A 14,551-nucleotide genomic window follows, 5' to 3' on the forward strand; every position below is an offset into this window, starting at 1 on the left:
CACAATGATGCACTTTGTGTTTTTCCCAATGTGTTTGCAAAGTTTTTTAAATGGCAATGCAAAGTGTGAACGCAGCATTGCAGTATTGCAATATATGTGATCTAGAAATCAAACCAGATCAAGCATACAACCACACATGTGCGGGAATTGTCATGAGCCGGCTGACAACCTTCTGGCAGGGGAGGGAGGAGGAGGACATAAACAAATAATTATCTGCAGATGGAGACAGAAGGGGCTACTGTGACGTACAACCCCTGAGGCTAATTTACATATTTTTAAACCTAGTTTTTCAGGGAAAAGAAACAATTTGATGGCTAATGAGGAACAGTTCTAGTTCCAGTGGGCAAGCGCCAGCATGTAAATGTTCTTAGGTTAAGATCCGTGCCTAAGAGCAAAACTAGATGCCCATGGATACCAATTAGAGCTCAAGTCTAATTTTATTATGAAAGCTGAGCTCTGATTGGTTGTCATATGCCTGTGCGACATTAATCCCAACTAGAATATTCTAAACTGTCTGCATGAACATAGTCAAGTGCTACATATTTGGAGTAGAGTAGATGGAGTTTAGGCAGCTCAACAGGTACGCTTTTCACTTATCCAGGCCCTTTAAAATTCTCCCACCTTATATTACAATGGAGCAAACATTAGAACTGATGTAGCAGTGCTTAAAGCGATATGACTCTCTCTCTCACTTCTACATATATTGCTGATAGGTTGTATTTCTATAAATATTGAGCTCGATGTAGAGAAAAACATTATAGCGTAAAAATTATAGATCTGATTTTGTTTGCATAGATCTATAAATAAAGAATTATTATTATCATTATGGCCTGTAAGAAGAATCACACTACAAGGATAGACTTTCCGCTCACATGAATGGTCTGCCACCTAGTGGGGAAAGTTAGTACAACATGAATCCCAGAAAACCTTGCAGGGAGAGGCACTCTGTGAGCACAGTCATCTCTATGACTCCAGTCTTATGACACGTGACTACACTGCTTCCTATGTTGTGTTACATTGTTTGTAGTGACCAGGACAGTGACATCATGTCAGGTGAGTCATGTACATGTCTCTATCTCCCAAGGTTCAGTGCGTCTGGTTAGAAGGTGAGGAGAGCAAGAAGAGGGAGGAAGTACAGACACTGCTGTAAGAGGTGACATTATTGTGATTATTAATTCTAGACACATTTATTATTGATCTACCCCTTTAATTACTGGCAGGTACTTCACTGCCGCTCCCACCCGAAAGACGCTGTTACCAAATGTTCTTGTGAGACGCAAACTCATTTTTCTACTTTATCTATTAGAAAAGATCTTATTTACTAAGTTTATACAATATATAACATACAAGTTTATACTTCTGAGTCTCTGTTCTTTAGTATTTTGCTTTTGTATTCTGCTACGTGTTAATATAGAGAGCATTTATAAAGAAGTATACCACAAAGTGTATGTTGTATTTATAATGGGACGGTGCCTATATACTGGCGTACATCACAACCCTCCCTAGAAGGTACAATATAGGTCCTGTGACTTTTTATTAAGCATCTTTACAATATAGTAACCTTTATTACTGAATTTTGTGATGTAAATCAGTCATCCTCTTTGCATAATTAAAGGGGTTGTCCAATATCAGAAAATAAAACAATATGTGATGAAAGTGCTTGGTGTCATTCAAGGTGATGTGATGGATACAAAGCTCTTTGGCTGGTTACAGTTTCAAAAAGTAGTAAGAGCTGTTATGGACGTCTATCTACTGGGAGCAATTAGTGACAACAAGCAGAGATCTAGAAAACTGTGAGAAATAGATGTTGTAATTTGTTTATTAGGGGATTCTGAAGTAATTTGCATGAAAAAATATCTGAACCACATTTATGAATGGTTTTAGATATTTTTCGGGCACTTCCACGACTAGTATGGCAAAAGGGGCGCGGTCTATGAAAAGGGGTATAGCTTCATGACAAAAAGTCTGTGCAAAGTAATACTAGATTAGTCTTATACTATGACAGTTTTTACATCCAACATCTGAATCTTGTCTAACGGCCCTTTACAACACTTCTCGTAAATCTGCCCCATTATATAAACTAGAACAGTGATGGCAAACCTCTTAGAGACCGAGTGCCCAAACTTCAACAAAGACCCGCTTATTTATCGCAAAGTGCCAACACAGAAATTTAATTTGTGATTTATACTCCCTGCTCTGATACAGTTTTCATTGATACCAGCACCTGAGGACACCAATAAAGCAGAAAATAGTCCCAGGTAGAGCTGTCACTTTAAAATAGGTCTGTGCACTGCAAGTCCTGAGCTATCTGGGACTGCAGGAAGTTACCTGGAGTCATCTCTGGTGATGGCCTGAGTGCCCGCAGAAAGGGCTCTGAGTGCCACCTCTGGCACCAGTGCCATAGGTTAGCCATCACTGAACTAGAACCTTCTGTTTTCTGAAACTGGGACTTTCAGATCCCTGTAATAGTGGTATTTGTCAGTAGACCATTGTGTGGGCAGGAACTGAACCAATAAAACTTGTGGGTAAAGGGATACTGCACTTGGCCAGAGCCCCACCTGTAAGTGCTTTGGGAGCTTTAAAATAACATCTTATTTGTTCCCTGAGTAATGTATTAACACTTTGTGGGTAATATCAAAGTCATGTAGCAAGGAACACATGGGATAACATACCAATAGTGCAACCTGTCAAGCTGGCAGTGTCATCCCTAAAGCCACTTTCCACTTTATATAGGAATTTATGTAAATGTTATCAATAAGGATAATGCCTTGTGGCAAGATATGGGATAGAAAGAGGTAAGTGCTTTGTTTCTTGACCAGGGCCCTCTACAACCATTGTCACAACATTTAGGTCAGGTTGCGCCACATGTAACAGCTACTGTATACCTCCCAACTTTTGAGCTAGAGAAAGAGTGGGGAAAAGTTGCTCCCCTTTTTTAGAAACTCACTCATTGCCCCACCCCTTGTCCCACCTCCAAACATAGTATAATATCGACCTTAATGGCCCCCACATAGTATAAAGCCCCCTTTCCTGTGATAATTCCCCCTAAGGATCCATATAAAACCCCTCTTTAATTTTATCCTCCCTTTACTTTTGTGGCCTCCTGCCCTACATCCTCCCTCATATTGTGGCCTCCTGTCTCCATCTCCCCTGTCATACAGTGGCCTTCATGACAGGGGCTTATCTAGGAGAGGCAGATACACGTATGTGGACATATTTATGCACTGATATATACATTTACACAGATCTGTCCTAGTAGCTGCTGACCACATAGGGGAAGTACACGGCAAATCGGGGACTGTTGGGACCTATGCTTGCACCAGACTGTTAGTCCTGAATACATAAAATAAAGGCTGGGGGATATTTATAACTTATTTCTCTTGTATTGGCTAAAATTAACTTAGCATAGTAGAGATTCACAAATTACTAGGTTTCACACTGTACAGGATCGATAGAATTTTAGGAAAGGAAATAATTTGGAATTTGGTCTTTGGAACAGACCCCACAAAACTGTATATGTTTTACACTTGCAGTAATGGCATGTATTTAAATAGAGCTATTTATCAGGATTTCACCTTTAAACCTAATGGCAAGTTCCTGCAGCAGTCTTCAAATATTTTACAAATCTGTTTTATCTTAAAAATCCATAGCTTATGTTCCCATATAATAAAGGGGCACATTTATCATATGTAACAGTGTATGATGGTGCCCCCACTCCTTGGAAGTCACTGGATCTATCCACCGTCTTCAGCAGGGCATTTCTACGGCAGGTCTGACCTGACCCAGGCTATACCCACTGATCCACAGGGCGTGCCCCCATTAACATCTCTCCATGCCCACTTGGCGTGGAGAAGGCGTAATGGGGAAATAGATTTATGGCGTACAAGCCCTGATAAATGTGGCCCCCAAAGTTTTAAAAAGTAGCTGGCACTCTATAAGAACACTCCCCGAATCATGGGGGTGTCTCTAGCCGTTTCCTCTGGCCCCTTCCTTCTGCTGACTTCATCCTCTTTCAAATTGCAAGTCCCACACTTGTACACCCTTCCAGCTTGTGTCATGCGCAGTAATCATTGGAAAGGGACACAAGACAGGTGCTGTCATACTGAACTGTGGAGTGTGCAAGCGCTGCCATTAAGTTTAACTTTCATAAGGGAACCTATCATCAGGTTTTCAAAGTTAAATTTCATGAGCTGTAAGGGATATGGACACATTGGGTTTATAGTCCATAATATAGGCCTTTTTGTAACAACTATTGAATAAACTTTGTTTAATTAACACAACTTATACTGTCATCCTGACTTTCTACAGTAATTCAACCATGGAGAACACAGACAGTGATGGAGACACCATCAAGCAGTCTACAAAGGTGGAAAATGAAGTCAGTCTGGAAGAAGTGGCCTCACAGAGCGAGGAATGTATGAAACCAGAGGTTGAAGAATCGCCTGAAAGCACAATATGCCAATTTTTTCTGTTAGGACGCTGCAGGTTTGGGGATAAATGTAGAAATTCACATACAGGAGCATCTGGAGCTGCCATTGACAAATGTGTGACCAAATATAATAAAGACAAAGTGCACCAAGAGTCTAAACCAAAGGGGAAAAAGCCTCCCATGAAGACCGCCAGTGATGTCATTTCTCGCATTCAATGGGACACACAGTTGCCAAAAGAACATTTTATAGTTGGTTATCTTGATAGATTCTTGGGAACTATTGAGAAACCTTTTTCCGCTTTTTGTTGGGAAGATTTAGCATCAATAGGGGTAGATGTTCTTGCCATACCCAAACATCGCATTCAGTATTTTAAATACCAGAATTTGGTTGTGTGGGACAAGGCTAGCCGTATCGACAACGTATTTGGGTCAACAGGAAGTGGCTTGACAATCCTAGATATCATCGATCAGTATGAAATATTGTTCCAAGCAGAAAGAACCAATCTGGATACCAACAGAGAAGATCAAGGAGAAGTGTCCATTGATTATGAAGAAGAGCCTGAAGAAAAGAACTGTGAATTCTTAGATCAAGACAGAACGAAAAAATTAAGACCTACACATTTTATAGCAGTCCGTATCAGCAGTGAAGATATAAGACATTCTGTTAAGGAGGTACAAAATGCCCTTCTAAAGCACAACTCTGATATGTCTGAATTTTGTATCCCATTACCAGAACTTCACTTAACCTTGTGCCTTCTGCATTTGGAATCACCAGAAGATATTGATGCTGCTTACACAGTGCTTCATGAAATAAAAGGCGACAGTCAACGTATTCTTCCCCCTAGCCTTATCTTAAGCTTTGATGGACTTAAGGACTTTCATTCTCGTGTGCTGTATTTGGAACCTGTGTCCGTTCCAGGGTTACAAAGTTTTGTAAGCAGGCTAAATCAAGGCTTTCTCAGTAAAGGCTTGAAAATAATTGATCCACCACAAGCTAACAGCTTCCATGTAACCGTAGCAAAAGTCCCTAGGAATGTGGCAGGTAGAAACCCAAACCTCCTATTCCTCCCTGAGGTGTACAACACTGTTCAAGTGAACCATTTTGGGGCTCAACATATTGATTGGCTTAGTTTTTGTTGTACTGGAAGCTCAAGAGGGTCTGATGGTTTTTATACAACACTTCTAGAATTACCTCTGTACTGAGAGTATGATGGTAATAGCAGTAATTGTTTCTTTTCCAAATAATTAAGGAGATCTATCATCAGGATCAAGAATTGTAAACCAAACACATTTATACGCAGGTGTGTGTCTCCTCTGGCAGGATCTGCTCTTCATTTAGCTTTTTATGCCCTTGCCCAAAAAAAGGCTTTAAAAATTATGCAAATGACTGTGCTCCAGTGCTGCTCTTTAAACCCAGAACCCAAAATTTATTTAAAGTGGTTTTCACACGAAAGAAAATTCTCACATTTCAATCCCCTAATGATGTTAACACAACAAAAATCATTTAAAACCCTTACTTTACAGTTTTATTAAGTTTTATTGCTGTTGTAGCTCCTATCACTCTCTAGGCCGCTCAGTGCAAAATCCCAGGGTGTGGGCAGAGACTGTCTTAGCAGACACATAATGATCCATCTAGTTCTATGTGCTGGCAATTTGGTTACATTATCAGGGTACAGGTGTATATACACTTTCATCTGGCATCTGACATTGTACTAACCCACTGACACAAAGAGATGAGACAGATCAGAGATGATGAGATGCATGATGCCTATTACACAGCGGCTGACAGACTTTTACACTGTTACACTTTTAGCTCTGCTTCATCTCACAGATATGTGCCTGCCTCCCCCTTCCCCCGGATCACTTATCTCCTTTTAGTTTGCAGCCTCTCTCTGCTTACAATCTCCTGGCAGGAAGTATCAGTGAGTGTCTCTGAGCTCTGTGCAGGGGGCGTGGCTACAGGCTCAGAGCAGAGAGAGCCTCTTTTTTTTTGTAAAAACAAGGTCATACGAAGCTAAATGAAGAGTGAATCCTGCCATTGGGGGGAAAGGCGGTGCACATAACATAATGTAAGATAGCTTGGTTTACAATCCATGATTCTGGTGGTAGATGTTATTTAACATTAGTGCCCTGTTTACTGTATATTAGTAGCTGCTCTATTGTGTAGCTTTAATTTTATCAACCCCAAACTCTAAAATTTAATTTTCTACCCTATTCATTGATTATATAGTGGGTACTAATATATTGATTATACATGTATTTCCAGTTGTATCCCCCTTTGTCTACACACATGCAGCTAACGGAATATAAGTCTAAGCTGATGTACAAGTTGTAAGCAATGATCAGTGCAAATGAAGTGAAATATTATCTAAATACTTTATATGTAAGATATTGATTTATTTATTTTGTATTATTTTGTCCAAAGTAGATATCCCCGAGAGCTATGTAATAATAAAACGTAGAGTATTTATAAGGAAATCAATACAGAAAAATACATAAATTAAAATGCTTTACCCATTGACTAAATCAATCCACTGAAGCAATGAATTGAATAACTGCAATTCCGCTTGTAATCCCTTGCCACTAATGGACTATATCTATTTTACATTAGTTTTTTCTCCTCCACTATCAAAATTCCAAAACTATTTTAGTTTGCTGTATATGGAGCTCTATGAGGGCTTGTTTTCTGCTAAACATTGTACTTCCTAGTGTCAGCATTTTATATTTCATGCCATGCATACATAAAAAATGTATTTGTGTTCATGTGTGTAAATAGTGTGTCCAGTGCGTGTTCATGTGTGTATATAGTGTGTCCAGCGCTATCCCAGTGCATACTGTATAATGTCACACAGTGTGCATGGGCAGAGCGCACATGCATCTGCCTGTGAACTCTAATAATCAATTGTAAGTGTCCCGTAATGGACCCACAGGTAGCGGCCCCTTCTATCACGAGGCCTGATTGTTACGCCACTAACACTCCAACTACGTATAATGTATGTATATACATATCACAGTCTATTTACACGCATAAGTCCACCTTCATAGAAATGTTTACTAGACACTATACACACACATGAACACGTGCTGGACACACTATATACACACGCACACGAACACGCGCTGGACACACTATATACACACGCACATGAACACGCGCTGGACACACTATATACACACGCACATGAACACGCGCTGGACACACTATATACACACGCACATGAACACGCGCTGGACACACTATATACACACGCACATGAACACGCGCTGGACACACTATATACACACGCACATGAACACGCGCTGGACACACTATATACACACGCACATGAACACGCGCTGGACACACTATATACACACGCACATGAACACGCGCTGGACACACTATATACACACGAACACGCGCTGGACACACTATATACACACGCACACACACGCGCTGGACACACTATATACACACGCACACGAACACGCGCTGGACACACTATATACACACGCACACGCGCTGGACACACTATATACACACGCACATGAACACGCGCTGGACACACTATATACACACACATGAACAACCGCTGGACACACTATATACACACACATGAACAACCGCTGGACACACTATATATATACACACACACATGAACACGCACTGGACACACTATATACACACGGACACGCGCTGGACACACTATATACACACGCACACGAACACGCGCTGGACACACTATATACACATGAACACGCGCTGGACACACTATGTACACACGAACACACGCTGGACACACTATGTACACACGCACATGAACACACGCTGGACACACTATGTACACACGCACATGAACACGCGCTGGACACACTATATACACACACACACATGAACACGCGCTGGACACACTATATACACACACACACATGAACGCGCGCCGGACACACTATATACACACACACGAACGCGCGCCGGACACACTATATACACACGCACATGAACACGCGCCGGACACACTATATACACACGCACATGAACACGCGCCGGACACACTATATACACACACACACATGAACGCGCGCCGGACACACTATATACACACACACACATGAACGCGCGCCGGACACACTATATACACACGCACATGAACACGCGCCGGACACACTATATATACACACGCACATGAACACGCGCCGGACACACTATACATACACACGCACATGAACACGCGCCGGACACACTATACATACACACGCACATGAACACGCGCCGGACACACTATACATACACACGCACATGAACACGCGCCGGACACACTATACATACACACGCACATGAACACGCGCCGGACACACTATACATACACACGCACATGAACACGCGCCGGACACACTATACATACACACGCACATGAACACGCGCCGGACACACTATACATACACACGCACATGAACACGCGCCGGACACACTATACATACACACGCACATGAACACGCGCCGGACACACTATACATACACACGCACATGAACACGCGCCGGACACACTATACATACACACGCACATGAACACGCGCCGGACACACTATACATACACACGCACATGAACACGCGCCGGACACACTATACATACACACGCACATGAACACGCGCCGGACACACTATACATACACACGCACATGAACACGCGCCGGACACACTATACATACACACGCACATGAACACGCGCCGGACACACTATACATACACACGCACATGAACACGCGCCGGACACACTATACATACACACGCACATGAACACGCGCCGGACACACTATACATACACACGCACATGAACACGCGCCGGACACACTATACATACACACGCACATGAACACGCGCCGGACACACTATACATACACACGCACATGAACACGCGCCGGACACACTATACATACACACGCACATGAACACGCGCCGGACACACTATACATACACACGCACATGAACACGCGCCGGACACACTATACATACACACGCACATGAACACGCGCCGGACACACTATACATACACACGCACATGAACACGCGCCGGACACACTATACATACACACGCACATGAACACGCGCCGGACACACTATACATACACACGCACATGAACACGCGCCGGACACACTATACATACACACGCACATGAACACGCGCCGGACACACTATACATACACACGCACATGAACACGCGCCGGACACACTATACATACACACGCACATGAACACGCGCCGGACACACTATACATACACACGCACATGAACACGCGCCGGACACACTATACATACACACGCACATGAACACGCGCCGGACACACTATACATACACACGCACATGAACACGCGCCGGACACACTATACATACACACGCACATGAACACGCGCCGGACACACTATACATACACACGCACATGAACACGCGCCGGACACACTATACATACACACGCACATGAACACGCGCCGGACACACTATACATACACACGCACATGAACACGCGCCGGACACACTATACATACACACGCACATGAACACGCGCCGGACACACTATACATACACACGCACATGAACACGCGCCGGACACACTATACATACACACGCACATGAACACGCGCCGGACACACTATACATACACACGCACATGAACACGCGCCGGACACACTATACATACACACGCACATGAACACGCGCCGGACACACTATACATACACACGCACATGAACACGCGCCGGACACACTATACATACACACGCACATGAACACGCGCCGGACACACTATACATACACACGCACATGAACACGCGCCGGACACACTATACATACACACGCACATGAACACGCGCCGGACACACTATACATACACACGCACATGAACACGCGCCGGACACACTATACATACACACGCACATGAACACGCGCCGGACACACTATACATACACACGCACATGAACACGCGCCGGACACACTATACATACACACGCACATGAACACGCGCCGGACACACTATACATACACACGCACATGAACACGCGCCGGACACACTATACATACACACGCACATGAACACGCGCCGGACACACTATACATACACACGCACATGAACACGCGCCGGACACACTATACATACACACGCACATGAACACGCGCCGGACACACTATACATACACACGCACATGAACACGCGCCGGACACACTATACATACACACGCACATGAACACGCGCCGGACACACTATACATACACACGCACATGAACACGCGCCGGACACACTATACATACACACGCACATGAACACGCGCCGGACACACTATACATACACACGCACATGAACACGCGCCGGACACACTATACATACACACGCACATGAACACGCGCCGGACACACTATACATACACACGCACATGAACACGCGCCGGACACACTATACATACACACGCACATGAACACGCGCCGGACACACTATACATACACACGCACATGAACACGCGCCGGACACACTATACATACACACGCACATGAACACGCGCCGGACACACGCACATGAACACGCGCATGAGTCCAACATGCATCATCCATTACAATTTCCCTGAAAATATTATGTCTTTGCCAAAAAAGAACTTCAAAAGGTGGCAGTGGCAGCAGCATGAGGTCAGAAAGTGGCACGATGACAAATTCTTTAGGTGGCAGCAACATAGTAGGCCACAGTGTGGCACAACCTTAGAGTGTGGAGGCGGAAGTGGCAGCAGCAAAAAAAAGTAGAGAGTGGCAATATGAACAATTCTGGAGGTGGCAGCAATATGGTAGGCCACAGAGTGGCACAATGATAGAGCATGGAGGTGCCTGCAGCAGCAGGAGGTCATAAAGTGTGGAGGTGGGTGACAATTCCAGTCCCTGGTAAAGATGGTGGGAGGCAGATGGAGCAGATGTGTGGCATCAGGTGGGAGGCAGCATCAGAATAGTGGCTGAGGCAGGTAGTTAGAATCCAGATCATTTCTCAACGTTTGGGGGAGGCATCACGACTGATCTAATTTGATGCATAAGGCATTGGTGTGTTGAAATCCTGGCTGATCCACGCCTGTTTCATCTTGACAAAGGTCAGTCTCTCCACATTACGGGTGGACAAGCAGGTTCTCCTTGGGGTAACGATGGCCCCTGCCGCACTGAACTCCCGCTCTGATGCCACACTACTGGCCGGACAGGACAGCTTCTCTAATGTAAACTCCGCAGGTTGCGGCCACACATCAAGTTTGGCTGCCCAGTAGTCCAGTGGATCCTTTACCTGGGGTGGTAGAGTGCTGTCCAAGTAGGCCACCACCTGCTGGCGCAGGGTCTGCTCCATGTCCCGCTGCTGGTGGCAGCTGCCCTCCTCACTAGATGGGTGAAGGTAGCTGCTCATTAAGGACTCCAGACTTAAGCTGCTGCTGATTTTTGACTGGTAGCGAGGGTCCAAGAGGGTGGAGAGCCAAAAGTCATCCCTATGCCGTATGTTGACTATTCGGCTTTCACTAGTTAGGCAAAGCAGCATGCTGTGGGCCATCTGCGCAAGTGAATCTGAGAGACTCCTGGCTTCCATCTCCACTGTATATTGCCACAGTGCTTCTGGGTCATCTGCCTCGTCTTCTACCTCCTCCGGATGCTCCTGCTCCTCCTCTCCTGTCACCTGAATAGAAAAACCACAAATTCTGCATGTGTTTCAATGTCCACCTCCTCCTCTAGTTCAGCCCCCACCAGACTCATGTGGCCATGAGATGTAGTCTCTTCAAAGGTCCTGAGCAAACGGCAAGTGTCACGCCTGAGCTGCCAGTGCCTGACATCAAACCAACACAGGGGAGTACTCCTGTCTGCTTGCATCATCAAAAAATCATTAATGGCTTTTCTCTGTTCATACAGACGGTCTAACATATGGAGGCTGGAATTCCAATTGGTGGAAACATCACATATCAGCCTGTTCCTCCCATTGTCTGTCACCATGGTTCCGATTTGCAGTTGTCGTGGAGAACGCCACACATTGATTTCTTGTTGCATGATGTGGAGCAGTTCCTCCCCTGTGTGACTCAGTTCATCCAGGCAAACCAGGTGTAGAACTGCGTGACACCGCTGTGCCCTGCACATGTGGTATGATGGAGCAGCACTTGTGGAGGCTGAGGAGGTGGTGGAGGAGGCTGCGGACATTGGCGCGGGAGCAGCAGTTTGACAACGTGGAGGAGAAAGCGGCGTCTCTTGTTCAAGTTGTTGGTGTGGCTGGGCGGGAAGCACATGCATCGAGTTGCTGTAAAAGGACATGTACTGGCCCTAACCGTAGTTACAGCTCCACACGTCCGCGCTGCCGTGCACCTCGGAAGAAACTGATAAGCTCAAGGACTGGCCCACCTTCTGTTCTACATATTTGTGAAGGGCTGGTTCTGCCTTTTTGGAAAAGAAATTTTGGCTTGGAACTCTCCACCTCAGTTTGGCACAAGCCATTAGTTCTCTGAAGGGTGCAGAGTCCACGACTTGGAAAGGGAGGGACTGCAGTACCAAAACTTGCACAGAGGGGCGGTCAGCTTCTGCATCTTAGGATGGCTGGACGCATACAGTTGCCTCTTTGTAATCGCCTCGCTCAACGAGGTGCTGGAGCCTTGACTGGCTGAAACAGCATGTGTGCCACTAGATGCTGCTGCTGTTGCTGCGCCGGCAGGATGGGCCACATCTAAGACCCATTTCTCCCAGGCCATTGGATGGCAATGCTGCATGTATTGATGCAGGGCCGTGGTGCCAACGTTCGCTGACCACGCTTCACTTTCTGCCCGCAGATTCGACAAATACAGACGCTCAGCTCCTCTGGTGTCTTAACAAAAAACAGCCACACCGCCGAGATGGTGATTTTACCTACAACACTCTGCACTACTCTGAGTGACTACTACCGCCGCTGCCTCGCTGAGCCCTGTGCCACTGCTTACTTGGAACTGCGAATCAGGATTTGTACCCCGCGGCCATTTGGCTCCCGTCCTCGCACTGCTGCCACCCTGCTGACTCGTGGCCACAGTAGCAACCTGCTGCCTGACGCACAAGCTGACACTCTTCGCCCGATGATGCTGAATCCCTTGCTACACCCGGCTCCCAAGTGCAATCAGCTACATCATCGTCAATTTGCGTTTTTGTGTCACTGCTACTCTCCTCAATGGTGTCACTATGAACAGCTTGTCCACTGCACGAATCAACGGATGTCTGCCCCACCTCTACACTGCCAAGCAGCTGCTGACTGTCCTCAAAGACTTCGTCCTCGCTGTATAGTGGCACTGAGCCCAGACCACCTAGTAGCGCTCTGGCTGAGGGAAATGAACAGACAAAGTCTGGTTGAGGACAGGTGAGGACCGCTGACCTGCTCCATGCCACAAATTGTTGTATCTGACGAATCCACGGACTCTTGGCTTGGGTTGTCAGATGTTATATTTGAGGAATTGGATGACCTAGTTAACCAATCAACAACCTTTGGGCTGTTGATCAACACACTGCCGCTAGATGACAACGGCAGTTCTGGCCTCACAGAGCCACCCCTGCTGCGACGTCACCTTACTGTGCTGCGACCTCTGCCTACTCCACCTGCCACCTTTCTGTCTGACCTAGTGGTTAATCAACTACGTGGATTTGACACATATTTCTTGCGCTCAACTTTAGCAACAAAAAAAGTATTGGAATTTGCGTTATACAGATACTCCACAACGGACACCGTGTAATTGGAGCTAAAATCACTATAAACTACGTGGATTTGACACGTCTTTCTTGCTCTCCACTTTAGCAGCAAAAAAATATTTTCATTATACACATGCCCCAAAAAGCACACCCTGGGAGAGGTCCAGCAATCACTGCAGCAGCTGTGTGGATATGAAACAGATTTCTTCCTAGTCACTTCAGTAACAAAAAAAGAACTGCTATTTGGGGTATACAGATACCCCTAAACGAACACCCTGAGGAGAGGAGCAGAAATCACTACAGCACAATACAGTAAAAAAAACTTTTTTTTGATCTTACCAAGTTGCTTCAATTTAAAAGTTAAAAAAAAAGTTAAATCAACTTTTTACAGCGAAGTACTCTCCCTATATTGAACTACAACATTCAATGCATTCAGTGTGCCAA

The 14,551-nt window shown here is 45.3% G+C and overlaps 1 protein-coding gene across 3 annotated transcripts; it reads left to right on the forward strand.

The window, feature by feature from the left end:
* The first annotated feature begins 756 nt into the window (after positions 1–756).
* Positions 757–6,959, forward strand: LENG9 (leukocyte receptor cluster member 9). 3 transcript variants are annotated; one of them, XM_072156845.1, is made up of 2 exons: positions 757–1,146; positions 4,309–6,959. In XM_072156845.1, exons 1-2 carry the CDS (start codon positions 1,061–1,063, stop codon positions 5,630–5,632), a joined length of 1,410 nt encoding a protein of 469 aa, XP_072012946.1. In that variant the 5' UTR covers positions 757–1,060; the 3' UTR covers positions 5,633–6,959. The 3 variants fall into 3 exon arrangements, with proteins under 3 accessions (XP_072012946.1, XP_072012948.1, XP_072012947.1); XM_072156847.1 differs by having other exon boundaries at positions 764–1,153; XM_072156846.1 differs by having other exon boundaries at positions 765–1,053.
* Positions 6,960–14,551: the final 7,592 nt, after the last annotated feature.

The sequence above is a fragment of the Engystomops pustulosus genome, chromosome 6, assembly GCF_040894005.1.
Source record: "Engystomops pustulosus chromosome 6, aEngPut4.maternal, whole genome shotgun sequence".
Lineage (NCBI taxonomy): Eukaryota > Metazoa > Chordata > Amphibia > Anura > Leptodactylidae > Engystomops > Engystomops pustulosus.